The following is a 26786-nucleotide window of genomic DNA, read 5'->3' as shown; positions in this document are numbered from 1 at the left end:
TCCATAGCCCACCTCCATCAGTCCATAGTGGGGCTGACAGCATTCCTGACACTGTTGGCTTAAGCAGCTGTTACAAACACATACATCAACACAAGTTCCCCAAGGCAAACTCCACTGTTTTCTTCTTTCCTGACTCTACGAATACCACACACTGCTTAAAATGGCTGCTTCTACTGTTACTTGGATGTCAAAACTCAACTCAAGTAACATTAACTTCAAGAAGTCTTTCTGGGCTTTCATGCCTGTAGTTGGATTTTAAATATTCCTCTACAAACTTTCCCAGAAGACCTGGTTGACGAAAGAGCAAAGGGGTGGATGGATGGATCGTCAGCAGTAACCACTGTGCTACATTGTTTAGGTTGATCAGAAAGAAGACAAAGCGTTGGGTGGGAAGGTAAGAGACTTGAGTTCTAGGAGGAAAAGGGGTGTCCTGATCCAATGGGAGAAGGGCTGGAAAGAGGCGTTGTAAATAGTGCTTGCTGATGACATTCCACTTGGCCCTCTGTTGGGGGTGGCAGAAATGGAGGGTAGTGGTGGGGCTCAGAGTGAAAGAGGAGTGAAGTTCTGCCTGTCTAAACTTAGATGTATTATTTTTTAGAATTACCCGAGGTGGGGGTGGTCTTTTAAAACAATGATATCAAAGTTACATCTATACCAATCAAATTATAATATGTGGCTCTGGGAATCAAGCAGTGGTATTTATTGTTATTTGCCCTTCCTTCCTTCCTTCCTTCCTTCCTTCCTTCCTTCCTTCCTTCCTTCCTTCCTTCCTTCCTTCCTTCCTCCCTCCCTCCCTCCCTCCCTCCCTCCCTCCCTCCCTCCCTCCCTCCCTCCCTCCTTTCTTTCTTTCTTTCTTTCTTTCTTTCTTTCTTTCTTTCTTGTCACCATAGTTATTGCTGGGGCTCAGTGCCTACATGAGTCCACAGCTCCTGGAGGCCATCTTATTTTTCTTTTCTTTCTAGATAGAGTATAGGAGACAGAGGGTAAAGAGGGAGAGAGAGAAAGAAAGACACCGGAGTACTGATCCACCGCTTAGGAAGCTTCCACCTGCCGGCACTTTTACGTGGTAGTTAGGGGAATGGAACTCGGGTCCTCACACATGGAAACTGTGCACTCTGCTTTGTGAGTCATCTTCTGCCCCCTCCTAGTTGTTTTTAAAGATCAACAGGTGATTCCAAAATACAGCATAACTTGGGAGTTGCTGGATCATCCATCCCCACAGGCCAGTGATTCTTCAAGTGTGGTCTTGAAGCACCACCAGCATCAACTGGGAGCACTGTTAGAAATGCAAACCTGGGCTGGAGAGACTGCACAATAGCTCTGTAAAGGACTTTCATGCCTGAGGCTCTGAGGTCCCAGGTTCATTTCCCAGCACCACCATAAGCCAGAACTGAGCAGTGTTCTGGTCTTTCTGTGTATCTTTCTGTATCTCTCTTTCATGCAAATAAATATGATATAGTATAATATAATAGAGAAAAAAAGAAAGAAACCCCACTCAGGCCTGTTGAATGGAAACTCTGGGGCTGGGGTCCAATATGTGCTCTCAAAATCCCTCTGGAAAATTCTGGGGCTGGGGTCCAGTATGTGCTCTCAAAATCCCTCTGGAAAATTCTGAGGCACACTCAAGTATGAGGCCTTGAGTTTCACGTAATAAATACCCCCAAACAAGAAAGAGTTGGAGGTAGGAAGAATCAAAACAAATCACTTCCTGACTGCTTTGATGTAGTTTCTTCACTTGAAAATTAGGAATAGTAACCCTGACCTCAAAATGGCATTGTGAGATTTAAGTGGCAGAATTGTCTGAGGCAGTGGGAGCAAAGTATATGTCACTCTGCTTTCCTGTCAAATTTCTCCTGACAACTTCCAATCATTTCTCAATCTACCTTCCAAACATCATGCATACCAGCGTCCCCAAATCATAATACTTGGGCTCAATGAAACAAACAAAAAGTGCTGTCAGTGTTACTCATAGTTTCACACCTCCACTCAGAGGTTGCCAATTGTGGTGAGTTTTAGATCAAGAGGACATCCTGTTTGGTCTGTTTTCCCTCCTTTGATCTCTCCCCCTGACTCTGCCCCCTTTCCCTTCTTTTATCTCAACAGTCCCATTTGGCTTTTATTTTCTTAGTCCTGCCCTCTGTCAGGAGGAGCAATTGGAGCTCAAGACTGACAGGTAAAGGCCCAAAGAGCATTCATATTCAAGGGGCACATTCAACCAGTCCACTCTCCTCTTCAGATTCTTCTGTGCTTCTAGAAGCTCAAGGAACAACATCTGGATTCCTTAACCAGGTGTGCAACAGCATTTGCTCTCTGTCCCTGTTCCCTACACAGGCAGCCCTCTGTTGAGAGGACTCCTGGTACCCAGGCACCCTGTCTCCTCCTTCTCCAGAGCTCAGAGAATGGATCTCACTCAATGGCAACTGTTTTTGTTCCTGTCACTCTCGCAACTCCCCTGAGAGCTGAAGGCGGGAATGTGCTCTTGCTTTATCTTTGTATCATCCCTAGCAACCAGTCAGCTTAGCCCTTGGCATACAGAAGGCTCCCAATACACGTTTGTTAAATAAACTAAATAAGATACATGCATTCATGTCAAAAGCTTTGATATATTTGGCCTGAAAGAGAGAAAGGGGGAAACAAACAAACAAACAAACAAACAAAAAAAGCAGTGATGACGAAGATGTAAGTGACGACTTACCCAATGTGAAGTATGCAGTCGGCTTTCCATGAATCTAACTCATCTAGCCTGCAGCTAAGAGAAAAAGGATGCTCTGATCTGGTTTTTACTTGCCTCTCTTTTGCGTAATTTTTGTGCTCATTCTCACCTCACCTGCTGGTTTGCTAATGGAAAATTTAGCTGCTTTAAGATGTAAGGGAAACTCAAGATGGACAGGTGTCAGGGATTTGGGTTCTGCTGCTTGGAAAATCCCGGGGCGGGGGGTGGGTGGGGGGGATGTAGGAGATCCTCAGCCTAACGGGGCACCCTACTACCCTCAATCTGTTACCCTGTTACCTTTCCATTTGCTCCCTCCCCAACTCACACTGAGTACTGCAGTGGGTCAGCCAGGGAATCAAACAGCCTCAGTAGAGGTGCTAAAATCTGAAGCGTCCCTATGCAGTGAGCAGAAGACCAGCCCCCACCCCCTTTTATTTTTTGGTGGGTACCTGTGTAATAAGACAAAAACCCATGGACACTGTCATTTTCCCTGGGGCTTGAGCAGCACAGGAGAACTAAGATGTCACTGCTTTGGACTGGCAACCTGGTGACCCAGTGGGTCAGGGTGGTCTAAAGGTCTTAGAGGGGTGTCTGTCTGGCTAATTAGAAATGCAAAAAGGGGGAGTTGGGCGGTAGCACAGCAGATTAAGTACATGTGGCGCAAAGCGCAAAGACCAGCCTAAGGATGCCGGTTCGAGCCCCCAGCTCCCCACTTGCAGGGGAGTCGCTTCACAGGTAGTGAAGCAGGTCTGCAGGTGTCTGTCTTTCTCTCCCTCTCTCTGTCTTCCCCTCCTCTCTCTATTTGTCTCTGTCCTATCCTACAACCATGACATCAATAACAATAATTAACTACAACAATAAAAAACAAGGGCAACAAAAGGGAATAAATATTTAAAAAATATTAAAAAATGCAAAAAAGGGCATTATCACTGTTTCACAGAAAATAATCTCTGTCCGACAACTAAGTAATTGTGCAGCTACAGGAAAAACTGACAAAACTCTTCACAGCTTCTTCAGCTTGGGGCTAATAGCTTAAGTACCTGGTTGGTCTGTCTGTCGGTACAGGGTGGGTTGCTTGTCTTCTCTAAGTCTGGTAGCTTGCTAGGCTGCCATAACAAATCCCCACAGGCTGGGTAGCTTCATCAACACAAATTAATTTGCTCATGTTCCTGGAGGCTGGAAGACCAAGATAGAGATTTCGGCAGGGTTTCTTTAAGAACCCTCTCCTGGGTTTGCAATGACTCTCCTCTTGTTGCCTCTCCACCTGGTTTGTTTATTTATTTACTTATTTGTCTCCAGGGTTACTTCTGGGGCTCAGCGCCTGCACTATGAATCTACTGCTCCTGCCAGCCATCTACTCCCCCCACCCCATTGTTGTTGTTATTGCTTTTTCTGTTACTGTTGTTGCTGTTGTTCTTGTGGAATAGGACAGAGAAAATGGAGAGAGGAGGGGAAGACAGAGAGAGGGAGAAAAGGATAGTCACCTGCAGACCTGCTTCACCGCCTGTGAAGCGACTCCCCTGCAGGTGGGGAGCCGGGAGCTCGAACCGGGATCCTTGCACCAGTCCTTGCGCTTCACACTATGTGCGCTGAACCTGATGAGCTACTTCTCAACACCCCCCCTTCTTCTTTTTCCCCCTCCTCCTCTGTATGTCAATTCTGGCATTTGTCTGTCTGTGTCCCTCTTATTATAAGAATGTCAGTCAGGGGGGTCGGGCGGTAGCACAGTGGGTTAAGCACACGTGGCGTGAAACTCAAGGACCAGGTGTAAAGATCCTGGTTCAAGCCACCAGCTCCCCACCTGCAGGGGGATCGGTTCACAGGTGGTGAAGCAGGTCTGCAGGTGTCTGTCTTTCTCTCCCCCTCTCTGTCTTCCCCTCCTCTCTCTATTTTTCTCTGTCCTGTCCAACAACAACATCATTAATGACAACAATAATAATAACCACAACAATGATAAACAACAAGGGCAGCAAAAGGGAAAAAAATAGCCTCCAGGAGCAGTGGATTTGTGGTGCAGGCACCAACCCCAGTGATAACCCTGGAGGCCAAAAAAAAAAAAAATGAATGCCAGTCAGATTGGACTGGGTTCTACCCTAAGTGCCTCTTTTTAACTTAATCATCTCTTTATTTATTTTTTTAAATCTGTTGCTTTTCTAAAATTCTGTTGCTTTTTTAAAATTCCCTTTTGTTGCCCTTGTTGTTTTATTGTTGTAGTTATTGTTGTTGTTGTTGGATAGGAGAGAGAGAAATGGAGAGAGGAGGGGAAGACAGACACATACAGACCTGCTTCACCGCTTGTGAAGCGACTCCCCTGCAGGTGGTGAGCCAGGGGTACGCTGGTCCTTGCGCTTCGCGCCACCTTCGCTTAACCCACTGCGCTATCGCCCGACTCCCAATCTGTTGCTTTTTTATTTTACTTTATTTTGTTTATTTATTATTGGATAGAGACAGAGAGAAATTGAGAAGGGAGGGGGAGATATAGAGGGAGCGAGACAGAGAGACACCTGCAGCCCTGCCTCACCACCTGTGAAGCTTTCCCCCTGCAGGTGGGGACCAGGGGCTTGAACCGGGGTCCTTGCTCACTGTAGTGTGCGTGCTTAACCAGATGCTCCACTGTCTGCCCCCTTAATCATCTCTTTAATGTCCCTAACCCCAAATACAGCCCCATTTTGAAAGTTCTAGAGGGACACAATTCAGCCCAAGCCTAGGACAACAACAAAACTTACGTCACAGGGCCAGGTGGTAGTGCACCTGGTTATGCACATACATTACAGAGAGCAAGGACCCAGGTAAGCGCCTGGTCCCCACCTGCAGCGGGAAAGCTTCACGAGTAGTTAAGTAGGGCTGTAGGTGTCTCTCTGTCTCTTTCTTTACTCTAAAGGGATCCAAGGTCAGCCTCTCCTTGTGGCAGGGACCAGCTCAGCCCTCACAGTCTAGACAGGTGAGTTGTGGCAGGCGGGCAGGCAGGCGGGCAGGCACCACCTTGGACTCCTTGCCTGCCGCCACATTTCCATGGAGATGGGCCACGTGCCCTTGGCAGTTCAAGTAACCCAAAGCCCAACAAAGCCAGGCACTGATCAGTCCACTGAAGCTTCCTGCTGAGTCTAGTCTGTGCAGATGAAAGACTGTTCCCTGTATAAGAGTTTCAAAGTCAGCTTAGAAGCAGGGCGGCCTGGAAATAGCCTGGGACATAGGGAAAGGACCCCCAAAAAACTCTCCTGATCTTCTGTGTAGGAGGGTCCACTGGGATTTCTTGGGTACCAAAGACAGGAAGGGAGAAAGGTTGGAGTTGGCCCACAGGACACACCCAGCCCACTCCCACCTTTCCAGCTGGCCTCTCAAAGCACCAAGACTTCAGGTACCTCTGCCATAACTAACCTGCAGAGTAACACATGACGGGCACTTTCTGTAGAGATCCTAATCTAGACACAAGGAGAGAGGCAGAGGGTTCCCTGTCAGCAAATCAAATAGGCAAGAGGGCTGGGAAGTAGCGGGGGAGGGGAGGGTGGTACTGCAAAATCCTAGCCTAAGGGGTGTGCTATAGGGACTGGCCTTGGAGCACAGAGTCAGGGTTGCATGCAGATGTGGGTCTGGATCTTATTTCTTGGTACACACAAGTTCCACTCCTTTGGGAGAAGGTATGTAGCATTTCTGAATCTGTTATCAGGACTATGCAGGTATGACTCATTGAAGGGGTACAGAGAGCTTCAGAGCTGAGGCCAGCCAGCGTCCTGCACAGAACTCTGTTACTGTGATATTATAGGGTGTCCGTTGGGAAGTCTATCTTCACCATGCGTGCGTGGTTTCTGCAGGTGATAATTAACATGACCCAGAGAAGACCAGGACAAGGAACAGGGAGAGAAAAAAGGAGAGGAAGGGGATGGGGGTATGAGTAGAAAGAAAATAAGAAGGGAAGAGGTAACAAAAGAGAGAAAGATATCATAAAGGGCATAGAAAATACCACCTAGGGAGTCGGGCGGTGGCTCAGCGGGTTAAGCGCATGTAGTGCAAAGCACAGGGACCGGCAGAAGGATCCCAGTTCGAGCCCCGGCTCCCCACCTGCAGGGAGGTCGGTTCACAGGCGGTGAAGCAGGTCTGCAGGTGTCTGTCTTTCTCTCCCCCTCTCTGTCTTCCCCTCCTCTCTCCATTTCTCTCTGTCCTATCCAGCAACGACAACATCAATGGCAACAACAGTGATGGCCACAACAACAAAACAACAAGGACAACAAAAGGGAATAAATAAATTAATTAATTAATTTAAAAAAAAAAGAAAGAAAATACCACCTTGTCAGTAAAAGAAACCATCACCCAAACCAAGAGACCCCTCACAGAATGGGAGAAAACCTTTACATGCCATACATCAGACAAGAGGCTAATAACCAATATATATAAAGAGCTTGTCAAATTTAACAACAAGAAAATAAATAACCCCATCCAAAAATGGAGAGAGGACATGGACAGAATATTCACCACAGAAGAGATCTAAAAGGCTGAGAAACACAGGAAAAAATGCTCCAAGTCTTTGATTTTCAGAGAAATGCAAATCAAGACAACAATGAGATACCACTTCACTCCTGTGAGAATGTCATACATCAGAAAAGGTAACAGCAGCAAATGCTGGAGAGGGTGTGGGGTCAAAGGAACCCTCCTGCCCTGCTGGTGGGAATGTCAATTGGTCCAGCCTCTGTGGTGAACAGTCTGGTGAACTCTCAGAAGGCTAGAAATGCACCTACCCTATGACCCTGCAATTCCTCTCCTGGGGATATATCCTAAGGAACCCAACACACCCATCCAAAAAGATCTGTGTACACATATTTCTTAGCAGCACAATTTGTAATAGCCAAAACCTGGAAGCAACCCAGGTGTCCAACAACAGACGAGCAAGTTGTGGTATATATACACAATGGAATACTACTCAGCTATTAAAAGCAGTGACTTCACCGTTTTCAGCCGATCTTGGATGGACCTTGAAAAAAATCATGGTAAGTGAAATAGGTCAGAAACAGAAGGATGAATATGGGATGATCTCACTCTCAGGCAGAAGTTGAAAAACAAGATCAGAAGAGAAAACACAAGTAGAACCTGAACTGGAATTGACGTATTGCACCAAAGTAAAAGACTCTGGGGTGGGTGGGGAGAATACAGGTCCAAGAAGGATGACAGAGGACCTAATGGGGGTTGTATTGCTATATGTAAAACTGGGAATGTTATGCATGTACAAACTATTGTATTTACTGTTGAATATAAAACATTAATTCCCCAAAAAAGAAATGAAAAAAATAAATACCACCTTGAGATTTTAAGGGGGACTGCTCCTCTCCCCCACCCCAAGGCGAACAAAGCACCTCTAATTTTCTCCTTTTATACTAAAATAGAGAAAATTCTAAAATAGAGAAGATTCCGTTTTAAATTTGGAAATGGGTTCCTTATGTCCCTTCCTCTCCTCTCCTCTCCTCTCCACTCCACTCTCTCTCTCTGTGTGCATGCGTGTGCGTGTGCGTGTGTGTGTGTACACACAACACAAGAAAGTAGAGTGGGACCTGGAAATCTCGGAGGCAGGCAGTTCTGACCCCTCTGAGGGGTCTCTTTTGAGCCCTGCCCTAGTCCTGCTGGCTCAGGTTTGTTTTCTGCTCCCGGGGGTCAGTCAGTAAAGGCCCATCTGGGCATGAAGTGCTTTGAGAGAAGTGCTTTTGACTCTGGAGAGGTAGAGTCAGGAAGAAGCAGCCTAGAGTCAATGCTCTGAGGAGGAGGAGGAGGAGGAGGAAGAGGAGGAGGAGGAGAGACTGCAGGGTCAGTAGGTCTGTGCTGGTCTTGCAGGCAGAGCTGGAGACTTAGGTCTCACCTCTGGGCTGTCTTGCTGTGTGACCTTGGGTAGGCCACATCCCTCCTCAGAGCCTTCCTCTGGGCCAGAACATTCTAGCCTTTGCTCCAGCAAAGACTGGCTTTCCTGATTGTCCTGACTGTTGAGCAGATTGGCAGTGGTCCTGGCCACTCCTCCTGCTGGGCAGGAGACAGAATGTTGGAGCACCCCTGCACTTCTTCTAGCGTTTGCCCTTCTTCCGTAGCCAGTCAACAGCGTCAGGTTGAGCCTGATGTAAAGTTTCGAGACCTCCTTTGAATCTGGAGAGGCACCAGAAGCAGCAAGTGCTTGCTCACAACGGCCACTGTTGTTGGTTCCCGAAAGTCTTTGTGTGGTGGGGGCAATCGGGAACAGGGAGCACCCTAGCCTGTATGGCTTTCTCCTCCTGGCTCAGGCAAGACTTCTGAAGAAGCTTCTGGGCATTGAGGACAGAGGCTTCTAGATCTCTCTATAAGATGCCAGGCATCAGAAGGTGAGAGACAATTTGTATACTCTGTATACCTACAGAGCTGTATATTGGGGGAACTGCTCAGAAAGAATCTTCTGGGAATGTCTCTGAAGTGAGAGACTGACAGAATTTTGACTCTAAGAAAAGCAAAGGTGAGGATGTCTAGTAAGGCCTAGGAGGTGGCAGAGTTCTCAGGAATCTTGACCTTGTGGTTCCAATGAGGGCATGAAAAGAATAACCACTACTAGGCACAGACACTAATCAGGGTTGTTGGAGTTTTAAGCGAGTCATTTCTTTGAATCCTTGTGGCAACTTTGCTAGGTAGAAAATATCCTGGTCAGGGGGCCGGGCGGTAGTGCATTGGGTTAAGTGCACATAGTATAAAGCGCAAGGACTCATGCAAGGATCTGGGTTTGAGCCCCTGGCTCCCCAGCTGCAGGGGAGGTCACCTCACAAGTGGTGAAGCAGGTCTGCAGGTGTCTGTCATTTTCTCTCCCTCTCTCTGTCCCCCTCTCAATTTCTCTATGTTCTATCCACTAAAAAAAAAAAAAAAAGGAAAAAAAAATGGCTGCCACTGAGCCCCAGCAATAATCCTGGAGGCAACATAATAATATTAATAGTAATAATAATAATAACAGAAAATATCCTGGCATTAAAAAATAATAAATAAATAGCCTTGTGGCTTCGAGAGATGCAAAACTCACCCAATGTCAGCAGGTCTGCCTGTGGTAAAGCTGGGACTCAAATCAAGGTCTGCCCACTCACCCAAATGAGCTCAGGTGACAGCGATACAGAGCAAAATGGACGACAGCTGAGAGAGATGTCTCCACCACCCACCTGCCTCAGGAAGGCAAAGCTTGAGGCATGCTGTAACAGAGAAGAACTTTTCTTGTTTGCTAGGTCAGGACTGTCCAGACCTGGAGAAGAAGGGGAGAGGGCTGCAACGTGGATGGAAAGAATGCCATTTGGAATGTCAGAACTTGGCTCTAGTCCCAGATCTGCCAATTAGTGTGGCCTTAGGCAGGTCAATTAACCTCCTTGGGCCTCATTTTTCTAATTATAAAGTGCCTCTCAGGGGTGCTATGGGGATTAAAGTGAGATGGCGAATGTGAATTCTTCCTAGCATCCATTGCTGAATTCAAATAGTGCTTTACAAGCATTGGATGAATTGGGCTGAAACTGGGAAAAGATAGGCACATGGAAAAGACAGAGGTTCCAACGAAGGCATGCTTTCTGTTACTGGAAGCCGCTGGCCATGGGGGAGCGGGGTGTTTGGGTGTGGAGGCAGGTGGAGCAAGGCTGAACTTGTGCACAGAAGAAGATGGGCTCCTGCTGGGTGGTTTCTGGGGAGACAGGAGTCATCCATGTGGTATTATCCCATTTGCTGGTCTTCCATCTTCTGCTGACTTTTAGGTCACTGATTCCCAGTTTAAGGATTTAGACCTGAAGTCTGACCTTCTGCATCAGTCTCTAACTGGTCAGTCTGCTTGCTGCCAGCGTCTCTGTTTTCCTCTAATCCAAAGTGCACATGACTCTCATCTTCTGTTCACTCCGGGGCCAAAGTCATCATCTGTTCCTCTTTTTGAAAGGATCATGTATAATCTCTGGCACACTACTCCTGGGCCTCTATCTTTCCGGAATCCCCTTGGGCTACTTGTGTGTGCTACTGCATCTGGCTCCGTTCTCTCTCATGAACTCACTGTGATACAAAATTCTTTCTAGTTTCAAATATTAACACACTACTTTTTTTTTCTTGCCACCAGAGTTACTACTGAAGCTCACAGTGCCTGCATGATGAACCCAATGCTCCCATTTTTCCCTTGTTGTTTCATCATTGCGGTGGTTATTGTTATTGATGTCGTTGTTGTTGGATAGGACAGAGAGAAATGGAGAGAGGAGGGGAAGACAGGGAGGGGAAGAGAAAGATAGACACCTGCAGACCTGCTTCACCGCTTGTGAAGTAACCCGCCCCTGCAGGTGGGGAGCCAGGGTCTCGAACTGGGATTCTTACATCAGTCCTTGCGCTTTGCACCACCTGTGTTTAACGTGTTGCGCCCAACCCCCCAATTTTCTCTTTTATCTTTCTTCCCCTCTTTTTCTTTCTATTTTTCTTCTTTCCCTTTTTCTTTCTTTCTCTCTTTCTTTTTCTTTTTTTAAATCAGAGACACAAATTGGGGAAAGAGGAGGAAGAGGGAAAGAAATACCTGCTATATTGTTCCATTGCTCATGAAGCCTCCCCTGTAGGTGGGGACCAGGGACTTGAACCTAGATTCTTGTACCCAGTAACATGCGCACTCTTCTGGGTGTGCCACTGCCCAGCCCCCACACAAACGATCTCATTCATTCACCCGTCCATGAATACATCATGTACTGATTACCTCCACAGTGTGGGGCAGCAGGGACTGAGTTTCTTTCTTTCTTTTTTTTTTTTTTTTTAATTATTGTCAATTGCCACCAGGGCTATTGCTAGGGCTTGGTGCCTGCACAACAAACCTACTGTTTCTGGTGGGCATTTTTCCCTTCTTTTTTCTTTCTTTTTGATAAGACAGAGAAATTGAGAGAGAAGGAGTGGGAAGTAGAAGGAAGAGAGAAAGAGGGGAAAGAGATACTTGTAGCATTGCTTCACTACTCATGAAGCTTCCTTCTCGAGCCCCTTGAACAGGTGTAGAACAGGGCCTTGAAAACAGCTTTCTGCAGGTGGTAATGTGGGGAAGCTTAACTAGGTGTGCTCCTGCCTGGCCCTGGGGCTTAGTTTCTAAATATAGCATCTCCCTTTCTTGTCTCTGAAGCCCTATCTCTGTGACTCAGTGCTGTTTGCCTACCATGTTAGTATTAGCATGATTGTCCTACATATCTCTCCTAGGAAGACTGAACTACAAGGGTGCTACAGATGTTACGTTGGTATTTGGAGCCCCATAATGCCTGAAGCAGGTTGTTGATGGTAGGTTTAAATCCAGACTCTATCACGCTTATCCATCTGACCTTGGGTCAGTCACTTTAATTCTACTAGCTTCTGTGTCCTCAGTCAAAAGATGGATTAAATAATTAAATATGCAGTGTGTTTGACCTGTAAGTACTCAGAAAAATCACTGTCTGATATATATTCAGTGACTAATGGAGAAGATGAAACTTTTTTTGCATAAATGAGAAGCCAATCGAGAACACGAATATGTGTACTATGCAGGGTATGGCCAGCATGGATTCTTCCTGTGGGCTGGATTTAAGAAGCTCCTCATACTAAATTATTAAAGAGCTTCTACAAGGGAACAGGGTCTAGAGGTGAGCCAAGATTGGGCAAGGAGAAGAGGGAGAAAGTGTCCAAGCCTGCCAAAAGGTCAGTCAGTAGAGGAGTCCTCCTACATGTGAAAAATGAAGCTTTCCTGGGCTCTGCAGTTCTGCTCTGAGCAGACAGAATGGAGTTGGGGTCACAGCCAGCTGAAGCTTCCAGTCAGCTTTCCCTCTGCAGAGGCTGAGCTGCCTGGCAGGTACTTTTCTACCTCTCTAGCCTCTCTGAGGTGTGTTGGGGGCTGGGGGCGGGGGGACAGGAAGAGGAGGAGACAGCAGGAGTCAAGAGTCCTCTTCAAGAAGTCAGATGAAGGAAAGGGACTTCTCCTATATTTCCAGTAAATTCAACTTGGGGTCAAAGCCAGTCAGAAAGAGGAAGGCTGAACTGAACACTCATGTCCAGTGGAGAAGCAATTACAAAAGTCAGATCTTCAACCTTCTGTACCCCATAAAGAATTTTGGTCCATACTCCCAGAATGTTAGGGGAAGACAACCAACCTGAGGGCTCTGAACTCCAATTCCATAAGGACTCGGAGAGAGAGGAGGGTGTGTGTGAGGCGGTGCAGGGGTGGGGTGGGGGGAGGACACTTAGAAGTAGTAGGCATGGCTTAGAAAGGGTGTCTGTCCGTGGCAGATCTGGAACTATGTGGTAACTACATCAGAGGAAAATGACCCACAGAACCCATCTTAGCAGTTACTATGGGTGCTTTACAGAAAGTTTGCCAAGCCCTGCTCTAATGGACAGCCGACTGGCCTGTAAGTGCTGAAAGACTGACATCTCAGTCTGGGTTTGTCTGAGGACAAGCCACTTGACTTTGTTCATTCTTTCTTTACATAGAAGGTAAAATTATCTCTACCATCTCAGAGACCTGTGATGCTGTGATCTCATTACCACACTAAAAGTCTGAGAATTTCTATAAAAACAGGGATCTGAGAACTGGCTTGTGAGGTCTTCCCTGGGAAGCTGTGGACACATGCCTGGTCTAACCTTTAGAGTTCTGGCAGCCCTGATAGATGTCACAAGAGAGACAGTCTGATGCATAGATAAGGACCCAGAGGTGGGGTGGGGAGAATGAAGCAGGGAGGCAGACCTGGGCTTCTCTCTGGGCTGATGTCTGGCCGGGGGCCTGGGACACTGCACAGCAGTATCACATATGCAAATTCTAATCTGCTAGGGGACCAAGTCAAATACTGCCCCTGACTCAGTGCTCCATGTGCTCCTTCCCAGGTGCTTTTGGTCAGCTGATGTTAATAAACTCTTCTGTCCCCTATACCTGGCATAGTCTCTGAGACCTCAAGATTCCTGAAGAGACTCCTGGCTGGATGGGAGGAATTCTACCCTCAGCATAATTATATGTATGGCCCAGGAGGTGGTGTAGTGACTATAGTGTTGGAGCAAAGAGCTTTAGGTCCTGAGTTCAATCCTCAGCATTACATGTGCCAGAGTGATGCTCTGCTTTTTCTCTTTCTCTTTTCTCTTTACTCTGTTTGCCACCATCTCTCATAAGTAAATAATTAAATTCTTAAAATTATAAGAAGTAGGGGGGCAGGTGGCAGCGCACTGGGTTAAGCACACGCAGTGCGAAGGACAAGGATCCCGTTTGAGCTCTCAGCTCCCCACCTGCAGGGGGGTCACTTCACAAATGGTGAAGTAGGTCAACATGTGTCTGTCTTTCTCTCCCCCTCTCTATCTTCCCCTCCTCTCTCCATTTCTCTTTGTCCTGTCCAACAACAATAGCAGCAGCAACAACAACAACAATGGAAAAAAGATGGCCACTAGGAACAGTGGATTTGTAGAGCAGGCACTGAGCCAAAGCATTAAACCTGGTGGCAAAAAAACAAAAACAAAACAAACAAACAAACAAACAAAACACCAAGAAGTGATTATAGGAGAGTCCCATGAGCCAGTTGCGGGAGGAAATAGCAGGACTCTACGTCTGTAGCTTGGGCAATAGGTAAGGCCATAAACAGGGCAAGGAACATGGGGATGGGAGAAGGTGTGTAAAGAGAAGGGAGATAATGCTGACTTTGTGGCATTTTGATTCTAGAGGGACTGAAGGACAAAGTTGCCACTTTCTATGAAAAGCAGAGTAATGTGTCTCTGTGTCTTCCGCAATGACTGGGTAGGACTGCCATGCATATTGGCACGTTTGCTTCAGCGCTCAGTGTGGGCCCAGTACATACCTTCCCTGATCATTTCTACGCTCCTTATAGTTCACTCACCTGACTCTGTCTCAGTCCCCAGCAGAGATGTTGGCCAGAGAGACCTTTATGAAATGAACACTTTCTTAGGGCTATTTCTATTTCCTCTTGACTGAAATGAGCAACAAGTGACCAATCGTTGTCCTTTATGATTGTCTTTCTGGTTAGATTTCCACCAAGTGGGAAAATTAAGAACCTATAACTCTGGACAGCTCTGGAGCCCAAGAGGACACTCTCTGTTAATGGATTTCATTCAAATGAAAACACATGTGCTTGCAATTGTTTGGGTCTCAGCTGAACTCTAGCTTCCTGTATGGGAGACTGAGTCTGAGAGATGGCTAGATGGCATCCTACCCCTATCACCATGGGCTTCACGGTATGTTCCACATAATCAGAGAGAACTCACCCAGATGCACAGAACCCCATGTGCCAGCAAAGTAGCAAAGCCAACTGACTTAGAAGCAGGAGGGGATTCCGCTTTCCAGGAAAGCCCTCAGCACCTGGACGGCAGGTTTGCTGATTGCCTGCACCTGCCAGCGAGTGCTTGCTCAGCTGGCCTGAGTACCAGGGCAATGAGGAGTGCTCGTGAGCCTCCCATTACTCGACTGAGTCCTGGGTGGCCATATGACTTACCTTCTTAGCAACTGTCACAGTTCTTAACTATATGCCAGTTTGTGGGCTTACTTCATCAAGGCCTGCCTCCTCTGTTCTGTAAGGGCTACAGAGACTGTGTCTCTACAGAGACTGTGTCTGTTTGTATACACCACTGAACACATATGCCTGGCACCTGGTAAGGTATTTCATAAGTGAGTGTTGACTAAATGACAGAAAGTCAGGCCACTGCTGGGAAATGGACTCAAAAGTATATTCTACTAACAATGCCTGATTCACTGTATTCACTTACCAGGAATTGCCAAAACTAATACTTAGTACAAGTCTGGGGAGACTTTTCTACTCTCTGCTTAGGGCCTTGTGCAGGAAACTCCACTGGCAGATCATTTGGATTGGGTAAGAATGTACTGCCAGGAATGCTGTTTTAAAGTCAGACAACCAGAGAGGCCAGGTATGGGTGACATAGCCTCAAGGCTGCTGCTGAGTCAAGGCCAAAGCCCCAGCTGGGGCTACATGTGAGGCTGAGTAAAGGAGGACTTAGTCAGAGTCCATCTGTAGCCAGCATATGGTCCAATAGGAAACAACAGTAGAACTTCCCAGGGTTTCACTCCTCAAAAACCTGGGGACTGATGGGGCCCAGGTAGTGGTGTTTCTAGCAGAGAACACATGTTATAACGCAAAAGGGCCCAGGTTCAAGCCCCAGGCCTCACCTGCAGGAGTTCATGAGAAGTGAAGCAATTCTGCAAGTGTCTCTCTCATTTTATTTTACTTATTATCTATTTACTATTGGATAGAGACAGACAGAAATGGAGAAGGAAGGGAGAGAGAGAGAGACACCTGCAGCCCTGCTTCACCACACATGAAGCTTTCCCCCTACAGATGGGGACCAGAGGCTTGAACCTGAGTCCTTGTACACTATAACCTGTGCACTTAGCCAGGTGTGCCACCACCTGGTCCCTTTTTAATTTTATTTTATTCAATATTGGATAGAGACAGAGAGAAATTGAGATGGGAGTGGGAAATAGAGAGGGAAAGAGACAGAGATTCACCTGCAGACCTGTTTCATCACTTGTGAAGCTTTCCTCCTGTAGGTAAGGACCAGGGGCTTGAAGCCAGGCCCTGGCACAATGTGGCGTGTGCACTTAGTCAGGTGTACCGCTGCCTGGACCCAGGTGTCTCTCTTTCTCTATCTCCCTTTTCCCTATCAATTTCTCTGTTTCATTCCAACAAATTATACATTATACATACACATATACACACACAGTGTGGGGGGGGGTCGTGTAGGGGACAGATCTTGGTGCTATACCCTTGGTACTTCACCTAGATTCAAGAATTGGAACCATCTACCCTCACCTTGCTTCACTGAACTGACTGCTCAGGAATAACCCTCCCTCCCCCAATTGGCAGCAACAGCCATACACACTTACACACAGTGCCAGTAAACAACCCTGGAGTTACAGGCAACTTAAAAATTAATCCAGACTCACGTCCTGAGGCAGAAGTTAAAAGCATGAAATTCTACACTTGACTCCTTTTTCATTACAGACTAAACATTTGTCACCTTCCAATTATCACTTGACAATCCCAGTGATCACGAATGATCAAGTGCCGACCATTTTCTAGGTGCTCTGCTAAGTGGGGGAACTCTTACATGGATGGCCTCCTTTAGCCCTCAGTACAATTCAGAGGAAGGGAGACTGTGATTGTTCCCTTTTCGTAGGGACTGAAATGAAGGACTGGAGGGGTTCAGTGAGTCAACTGGTGCCACACGGCTGCTGGTGGGAACACCTGCGTATTCCAATTTCAAACTCAATGCTTACTCTCTTAGTCAACCCTGACTCTCAATGACACGTCCTCTGCATTATATCTTTCTTATGCGACGGTATCTGACAAAGCTCATCAAATGAATTTCTAATGGTTCAGGGAAACAAAATTCTTAGCCTCCCATCTTTGTAAAGTTCTTTCCCCAACCTCGACCTTTTTCAGTAAGTACCTGGTCTTGTCTTGCTCCTGAAGCCACTGCTTATTCTGCTACCAGAACTAAGGCAAGCCTCTTCCCTTCGCTCTCCTCCCTCTAGCTAACAATTCTATAGAACAATGTGAACTTTAAAGAGACACAAAGACGAAGAACATGTGTTCCTCTTTCCAGGTTCTAGCAGAATGATGTAACAAGGATACACATGCCAACTCACAGCCAGCAAGCTGGTAGCCGGCAGGCCACATCCAGAGCTCAAGGAACTGAGTGACTGGCCTCACGTTCAGAGGGTCCACCCCAGAATCCAGGGAGGAGATGACCATCAAGGTGGGAGTTGGAGGAGTAGAATTTCCACGGAGGTATGAAGAGTCATTTCTTGGACTAGGAAATTATCTTCAGATACTGACCACTTAGGATTAAGTTAAGAATTGTGGATTGGGGGAGTGGGGCGGGTGGTGACGCACCTGGTTGTGCACACCCATCACAGTGCACAAGGATCTATGTTCAAGCCTGCCCCCCACCTTCAGGGGAAAAGCTTCACAAGCAGTGAAACAGTACTAAAGGTCTCTCCCTCTCTCACTCTTTCTCTTCCTCCCTCTCTCCCTCCCTCCCTCCTTCCTTCTCTCTCTCTCCTTTCCCTCTCAATTTCTATCTCTATCAAAAAATAAAATAAAATAATGGTGGATTTGATTCTAATGCCACCGTGGGGCAACACTTACATAGTTCCTACCCCTTCTCTGAGTCACTTCCCCCTCCCCCAGTTGTGAAATAGACATATGGAGAAGTAAGTATAACCTTGCTAATGGGTTTCTTGTTCCAGTGCAGGCAGATGGTATTGTTAAAGGTATGAAGTTCAAAATTAGGAATTCAACTGGCATGCACTATCATAAAATAGGCTTCAAAGTGAGAGAACATAAAAAAGAAGTTTGATCTTCTACTATGTCCCAGACACTTTCATACCCTAACATTTTCAAAACAGGCTAAGTATCACTGTAGCGGTTTTATACAGGAAGAAATTGAAACCAAGGTTTATTAAACTAGAAAGTGTGATGCCGAAATATAAAGTGAGCTCATTCAGCTGAAAGCTTGGTGCTTTTTCTGCATCCTGTCCGGCTTTCTTACCAGGCAGTGCTCTTACAGAGTTCATTCTGTGCTACCACTGAACAATCTCTTTTCTGAGATTACTTTTCCAAGGAGGAAGACTGATTTGGGTGAAAGAAACTTGACAGTAGCCCCTTGTATTGTTATTTCTTCTTATACTTAATGTGGTAACCCCGTTCCTTCCTACTATTCTCCTTCTTGACTTCTCTTTCACCTCCAATCCCAATGAAATTGTAAAAGAATAAATAAAGAATCGCAACAGAGGGAGCTGGGCGGTGGTGCAGTGGGTTAAGTGCACATGGCAGAAAGCGCACAGACTGGCATCAGGTCCCGGTTCGAGCCCCTGGCTCCCCACCTCCCCACCTGCAGGGGATTCGATTAACAGGCAGTGAAGCAAGTCTGCAGGTGTTTATCTTTCTCTCCCCCTCTCTGTCTTCCTCTCCTCTCTTGATTTCTCTCTGACCTATTCAACAATGACAGCAATAACAACAGCAACAATAAGAACAACAACGATAAGCAAAGGCAACAAAATGGAAAATTAAATTAAAAAAATTAAAAAGAAAAAAAATAAAAGAATCCCAACAGCTGAATATCCTGTAGAGAGAGATTTCTGCCTTCTCAACTACAGGCCTCTAGACTGTGGGACAAAATAGAAAGAAGGGAGAAACCTGCCAGGCAGGTTTACTCAAATCTAGTCATGCCTTGACTTATAACACACAAAGTTATTTATTTATTTATTCATTTATTTATTTATTTAACGAGAGAGAGACAGACAGAGATACAGACACTAAATGACTGCTCAACACGGGCACATGTGATACTGCGAAACAACTTTAGCCAAAAGCACAGAAGTCCTGTGCTCTATGACTGGTCCAGCTTTCTGGTCCATGCCTTAATTCCATAGAGTCATAAGGAAGTTATGATCTAGAGAAACCAATATGGTTGTCTGGCAACCTATGTTACAGATGGGGAACACTGGGAGTCGGGCTGTAGCGCAGCGGGTTAAGCGCAGGTGGCGCAAAGCGCAAGGACCGGCATAAGGATCCCGGTTCGAACCCCGGCTCCCCACCTGCAGGGGCATCGCTTCACAAGAGGTGAAGCAGGTCTGCAGGTGTCTATCTTTCTCTCCTCCTCTCTGTCTTCCCCTCCTCTCTCCATTTCTCTCTGTCCTATCCAACAACGACAACAACAATAATAACTACAACAATAAAAAACAACAAAGGGCAACAAAAGGGAATAAATAAATAAAATAAATATTTTAAAAAAATAATAAAAAACAAACAGATGGGGAACACTGAGGCCCAAGTAGGTGAAAGGATTAACAGGGCAATTTTCCCACCACGATATACAAGTGAGAGGTTAAGCTGGGATAAGAATTCAGCCCTCTTGACTCCCAGGCCAATGCCCTTCCACTAAAATAGGTCTCTCTTTTTTTGCTTTTCTTCATTAGCCTCTCAACTTAAGTGAGAACACTATCCTTTCAAGAGGAGAACTCTGTGTTAGTGTCTCTGCACTACCCAGAAGCCTTCCCTTGGCTTCCTTTCTGATCAGCTTGCATCTTCATCTACAAAATGGGAACTGGCTTCATTTTTAGCTCCGAAAGCACATTCTGGAGGGGTGGGTAAGGGGGATTTGGGGAAGAGAGTTCCTGTAAATGATCAGCAGACACATTACTCTTCTCAAAGAAGGGGAAGATGCATGGTTAGACATGTCAAGAGAAGATGCTGGCTGTCCTTGTGTCCCAGCAAGAATATGTCCTTAGCAAAAGCTTCCCCAAGTCCCCTGGCTGGGGACATAGGGTGGGATTCTGATCTAGTTTTGTTCTAATGGGGCTGGAGGCCAGGGAGGAGGGAAGGGTAGGAGCACCAGGGTGGGAAAGTCTGCTGGAACTTTCTATAACCTCCAATACTCCCCCCACCCTCTGCAAGCACCCACAACTTCCCCTGCCAAGGGAGGAAGGAGGAACACATTATTCAGTTTAATAATTTATACAAATTGAAAAGTTTACTGTGTGAAGTAAAAGGGACTTAAGAAAGCAACAGAAAATAAGATGTACCCCCAGGTCTTCTCTCAGGGCAAAGGTACACAGATGATGCTTCTTATTTATGTTTATTTGTTTATTCCCTTTTGTTGCCCTTGTTTTTTACTGTTGTTGTTTTGATGTTATCGTTGTTGGATAGGACAGAGAGAAATGGAGAGAGGAGGGGAAGACAGAGAGGGGGAGAGAGAAAGATAGATACCTGCAGACCTGCTTCACCACTTGTGAAGTGACTGCCCTGCAGGTGGGGAGCCAGGGACTCGAACCAAGATCCTTATGCTGGTCCTTGCGCTTTGCGCCACCTGCACTTAACCTGCTGCGCTACCACCCGACTCCCCAGATGATACCTCTTAATAACCCTGCTTAGGAATACAGCATATAAATAACTACTAGATGAAACTGTAATAAACAACTAATCTTTCTCTTCTATAGTTAATTATAGTTAATTCTATAGTTAATCTCCTTTGACTGGTAGAATCAAAACCAGCCTTAGCACTAATAGCTTGGGACATCAAAAGACAGAGATACAGTGGTACAATGGATAAAGCATTGGTCTCTCAAGCATGAGGTCCTGCGTTTGATCCCTGGCAGCCATGTACCAGAGTGCTAGCTGGTTCTTTTTCTCTCTCCTTCTACCTTTCTAATAAATAAATAAATAATCTTAAAAAAAAAAAAAACAACAACAGAGACACAGATTCATGGACATTTGTCTATGTCAGTAGTTCTTGAGCCTGGAAGCTCAACAGAGTCACCTGCAGACACATCATTACAAATTCAGATTCCTAGGAAGCACCCCAGTGAATGAGCAGGGGCTCAGGAATCTAAATCTTCAACAAGCAAACCTGGTTGAAGAAGCAATTATCTGGTTTAACCCCATTCACTCACTTATCAGAATTTCCCCCACAAGATGGTGGTTTTACAACAAAGAAAACTGATGTGCCAAAAAAAAAAAAAATGGCAGCACCTGGACTCAAACTAGCCTCCTTACTCTTGCTGTGGCACTTTTGCTAATACTCTGATACACAGCTCCACCCTCCAATTCAATAGCTCAAGGAGAACCTGAGGATTAACAGGTCCATTCATTCCTTCCACAGAGGAATGAGAGTTGCTGAAAACACTGTCTTGAGTTCCACTTGGTTCATTGGTGGGAATGACTGGTACAGAGTACAGAGGTAAAGAGAGTTTTGAAGGGCATTTTTAGGAAACCCTTTTCTGTATCCCAGAAGGTTAAAAAAAGGGGGGGGGGAAGGCTAGGGGCTGGGCAGTAGCACCCTGGATTAAGCACACATAGTATGAAGTGCAAGGATCCTGGTTCAAGCCCCTGGCTCCCCACCTACAGGGGGGGGGTCCCTTTGCAAATGGTGAAGTAGCTCTGCAGGTGTCTATCTTTCTCTCCCCCTTTCTGTCTTCCCATCCCCCCTCAATTTCTTTCTGTCCTATCCAGCAGCAACAACGGAAAAAAGAGAGCCACCAGGAGCAGTGGATTTGTAGTGCAGGCACAATAACCTTGGTGGCAAAAGAAAAAAAAAAGGAGGGCACAACTGATGACCACTAAGACACATTACCCAGGATTACTTCCCCCCCAAAAAAGGTCTATTTCTGGAAAAAGTCTGCTGTGTTAGAGAAGCCAAGGTGGTAGAAACAGTCAGTGGGTTGAGCAGAAGTTGTAATCTTGGAGGAAATGGGAAGTCAGACTATCAGGGTCTCTCTAGGTCACCTGAAGATCATTGGCTCTATTTTGATCAGCTGCAATATCTTGAACAAGAGATGGCTACAAGCTGAAATATGTATGGGGGAGGGGGACTATGATGTAGTGGTGAGTAAAGCTCTATGAAGTGGGCTAGAAGCTGGTTACTCGGTTAAGCGCAGGTGGTACACAGCGGAAGAACTGGCTTAAGAATCCTGGTTCGAGCCCCTGGCTCCCTACCTGCAGGGGAGTCGCTTCACAAGCAGTGAAGCAGGTCTGCAGGTGTCTTTCTCTCCCCATCTTCCCCTCCTCTCGCCATTTCTCTCTGTCCTATCTATCCAACAACGACGACATCAATAACAATAATAATAACTACAACAATGAAACATCAAGGGCAACAAAAGGGAATAAATAAAATAAATATTTAAAAAAAAATCTATTCTTTAAAAAAAAAAAAGAAGAAGCTGGTTACTCCTTGGAAGGATGTGTAGTAATACCAGGAACAGTGGATGGTGGAATATAGTGGTGGGAAGTGGTTGGGTCATGACTTTTTTTTTTTTTTTTTTAGCAGAGCTAACAGATTTTCTGGTGGACTGAATGGGAAATGTGAAAAAAAATAGGAGGAGGTAAAAATGGTGCCAAATGTTTTTGGCTTAAGCAATGGACAGGCTGGAGTTATTGCCAAGTGAGATAGAGAAGGCAGTGGCGTAAAGCTTGGAGCAGGGACATCAAGAATTCTGTCTTGTTTGTTTGCTGGTTTTCCTTGAGTACTGTTCAGTTCTGGTTTATGGTGGTACTGGGAATTGAACCTGGGAGCTGAGAGCCTCAGGCATAATAATCTTTTTGCATAACCATGAATGCTATCTCCCCAGTCTATGAATTCAAGTTTGGATAGGCTAAGTCATTGGTACTCGTTTGATATTTAAATAAAGTCTAACCACTGGATGAGGTCACTGAGAGAGTGAGTACAGATAAAAAAAGGGAAGAGGAGCAAGGGCTCTCTGCTTGGGGAACCCCCAGCACCAAGAGGTCAGAGAGAGGATAAGGACTTAGTGAAAAAGGCTGAGAAATAGGAACTAGTGTTCTAGAATAAAATCAGAACAGTGTGGAGTTGTAGAAACCAATGGACCAGTGTTTCCAGGCAGAGGGAGTACACAGTTGTGTCAAATGCCCTGGCAGGTGAAGTGGGAGGTTGAGAACTGATTATTGGGTTGAGTTATTGGAGAACACTAATAACATTGACAGGAAACATCTGACTCCATCTTCCATCATTCCCCAATTTGACTAGTGACTGTCATTTAGGGCTTCCGTATAGTTAATTTTCTTCAATAACTCAAAATACTTTGCAACATCAGTGATGTTGGGTCCCTATTTCTCTCAAGCTCTGGCTTCCTGCCAGACTACTGGGACTTCTAGAGCCTGTTACTGACCTTGATAGTTTGCTCACAGAACCAGAAATACACTTCTCCCTGGGGCACTGATCTAGGGTAATTTCTCTCATGCACAGCTTACCTTGGACACAGAATTTCAGTTCCTTGGGGTCGGTGACGACCTTTCTGCTTTCCCGAATCACAGTCCGGTTCTTCTTAGTTTCTCCCCAGAGATTGGTGCCACCATACATGCTGGGAATGTTGAGAATGGCGATGCCTTCAAGGAAGATGTTGCTCAAATCTACCCCGACCCCATCACACTGGTGGGAAGAGAGAAAAGATTATCTGTGAGTGCTGCCAGTATATCCCAACTCAAAGTACTATGAGTATGTGTATGTGTGGGGGCCGGGAGGTGGGGGAAATGGGGCTCTTGTGAAGGATGTGAGAGACCTTCAACTATCAGTCTGCCTCTACACAAAGATGAATTTTGGGACTGGCAATCTAGCTCACTTGGATAGTGTGTTGTTTTGCCCTGTGTGCAACCCAGGTTTGAGCTTGGTCTCCACAACACTGAGGGAAGCTCTGGTGCTTTGATATCTCTCTATCCCCCTCTTTCTCTCTCTCAAATAAGAAAGAAGCTGAATCTTGGGCAAAGCCACTCAGACCTAGTGCTTTGATCACTGTAGTAAGTTGAGGCGGTAGGTGGAGGGTGCGAGAGAGGAGACCCAGTTCTGATCCGTTCTGCAGAAGCCGGCCTCAGGGGACCACTGATAGATCTAGAAGGTCTATAGGCGTGGTTCACAAGACAATCACAAAGCTTTTCTCTGGTTCATCAAATCTGTCATCAGATCTTCCCCTTTCTAACTATCAAGAAGGATTCAGTGGAACACAGATCCAGGACACAGTAGATTCTTCACTCCTTCATTCCTCCTGTGAGAAGCACAAGACTAAGATTTGGAAGACTTTCAGAATCTGCCTGTCTCCCGCATCTGTCTCATAAGTGCAGTTTTGGCATACGTGCTTGCTGATGGTGCAGAGTGTCTTCCTCCAGTCTCTACCACCCACATCCCCCGCCAAGTACAGAAGGCCAGAAGGCTTGATTTTGTCTACCTCATATATCTGTAATGTCAACTCACTTTGGCACAATGCTAAACAACACAGCAAGAAATGTATTAGGTCTGAGACTTGCTCCTTGGGATTGTGGGTAGTTTACTTCATTTACAGAAGAAAAGATGAGAACCAGAGACATGAATTAAACTCTCCACGACTGTGCAGGTGGCAAACAGCAGAGCCGTGGTTCATACTTGGGGAATTTAACTACAAAAGCCATGCCCTTTATCTAGCTTATGGGGGCAGGGGGCATAGAAATATCAGAGCTATGTCCCCTAAGTCCGTCGTTACCCATCATTTACTTCTCAACCGGTGCTTCTCGATCCTGAACATATATATATATATATATATATGTATGTATCTTAGGTGTAATGCTTTATAGCTAGTTAATTTTGGTTAGTTTTCAACCCAAGTCTCTACCAGCCCATCTAACAGATTTACAGTCTTTGTTCTGTGATCATTTAGCATAGTTTTCCTATCACTAGGACAATGTCATTAACACATGTATAAAAAGGACAAAGATAGGCCTACTTAGGCAGCTTAACACATGAGGTGTTGTTGGTATGCTTCTAGTCTGCTTCTGGGATCCCTTCTGTTACACTGCTTGACGTTGTGGTCTATTTACATGGTCATTCTGTTACATTGGTTTGGTCTCGCTCCCCCTGCCTCCGGGAGATTTTGGTTTAGTCCTTGCTTTTTCGTGCTTCTTCCCTCTCCCCGCCCCCCATCCTACATACTTCCTGGGTTCCTGACTCTTCTGCGGGGGGGGGGGGGGGGGGGCAAGACAGACTTGGGTTGTGATTAGATTAGATTAGTTTTTTGAACCGTTCACTTGTGAATAAAGAAATACTGCTTCTCCACTCAGCCATGTGTCCCTGATCGTCTGTCTCCTGCTGTGAAGCTAGCCCAGCATATTGGCGCCCTGAACTTTGACTGACAAGGTGTTGCACAGTAAACAGTAATTAAGGGCTAGAGAAAGTTCACTGGGTAGGGCAGCTTCAAGCCCCAGCACTACAAAGGAGTGTACCATGACACCGGGGAAGCTCTGGTTCTGTAGTGTCTCTTTCCCTTTATGTCTCTCAGTATGATTAACAACAATATTTTAAGGCTGCATCCTCTGGACTGAACGGTTTGTTACCCAAGCCATTTTCCAGTATAGCATGGCATTACGGAATTTACAGATGAGAGGGACCTACAAGTACATGTCTATCTTTCACAAATGAGGTCCAGTGAGGCCAAGGAATCTGTGTGTGGTCACCTACCTTATTATTAGTGGAACCAGACTATTACCTAGGTCTCCACACCCTAGTCTCATGTTCTTAACACTAAGAGGTTAAAGCACTGTACTGAGATCAAACACCATGTCCTAAGTGGCCACCACAACCTATCTCAGAAAATGAGTAAGAGCACTCAATACTGAGTCATTAACATCTACATATAAGGGCTAAATACTTGCTTAACAATTTAATCAAGAACTTTACCAGGGATTGGGTCATGTATCAGTCTTTGTGTTTTCAGAATGCATCAGCCCTTCCAGAATTTTTGAAAAATGGGATATCTGTCTGTCTTCACTGGATGAAGCCCATCCTGTTTTCTTAGTTTGTCAAAGTGGCCCCTGACGGGCATTCACAAGTTTGCCTGGCCATGGGAATGCAAAATGTGTATGAGTTCTCTACCTTAGGGTCTGGTAGTGACCTTTAGTATCTGCCCTTCCATTTTCAAGTTTGGACTTCTGTCTCTGTGAAATCTCAAACTTTTTTTGGAATGGCAACATGCTAATGAGTCAGGCTTTGCATACTCCTTTTTGCTTCAAATGATGTCTAACATTCTGCTCAGTTTTTAATTTGCCAGAAGCCACGCCTACAGGCCCACCTTGCCGTTGTGTAGGCATAGCAGGTTGCAGGGCCGTCCCCGCCTGCTCGTGTGTGTGTGTGTGTGTGTGTGTGTGTGTGTGTGTGTGTGTGTGTGTGTGTGTGTGTAGTCTGCTGAAAGCAAGGACTCAACCCAGACCTTCTTGCTGTTATCACGGTGACTCTATTTTTTTTTCTTTAAACTACCGTTTTCTTCTAAATATTTAGGAGTATAGAATTGTTAGAAATGGGAGTCCTGTGGTAGCACAGCGGGTTAGGTGCAAAGTGCAAGGACCGGCATAGGGATCCCGGTTCGAGCCCCCGGCTCCCCATCTGCGGGGGAAGCACTTCACAAGCAGTGAAGCAGGTCTGCAGGTGTCTCTTTCTCCTCCCCCTCTCTGTCTTGCCCTCCTCTCTCCATTTCTCTCTGTCCTATCCAACAACGATGATATTACTAACAACAATAATAACTACAATAATGAAACATCAAGGGCAACAATAAATATTTTTTTAAAAAAATTGTTAGAAATTTGTT

At 45.8% G+C, this 26786-nt stretch overlaps 1 protein-coding gene across 3 annotated transcripts in view; it reads right to left on the bottom strand.

Annotated features, from left to right (window-relative positions):
* Positions 1-26786, bottom strand: part of DGKG (diacylglycerol kinase gamma) — a 273168-nt gene that overhangs the window by 48760 nt on the left and 197622 nt on the right. For all 3 annotated transcript variants that reach the window (XM_007519772.3, XM_007519774.3, XM_060198557.1), the window contains one exon: positions 23434-23611. In XM_007519772.3, coding sequence (XP_007519834.1) covers positions 23434-23611 — 178 coding nt within the window. The remainder of the gene's footprint in view (positions 1-23433; positions 23612-26786) is intronic.

This window comes from Erinaceus europaeus, chromosome 9, assembly GCF_950295315.1.
Source record: "Erinaceus europaeus chromosome 9, mEriEur2.1, whole genome shotgun sequence".
In the NCBI taxonomy this organism is placed as follows: Eukaryota; Metazoa; Chordata; class Mammalia; order Eulipotyphla; family Erinaceidae; genus Erinaceus; species Erinaceus europaeus.
The sequence above is the reverse complement of the archived record's forward strand: the minus strand, read 5'-3'. Positions and strand labels throughout refer to the sequence as shown.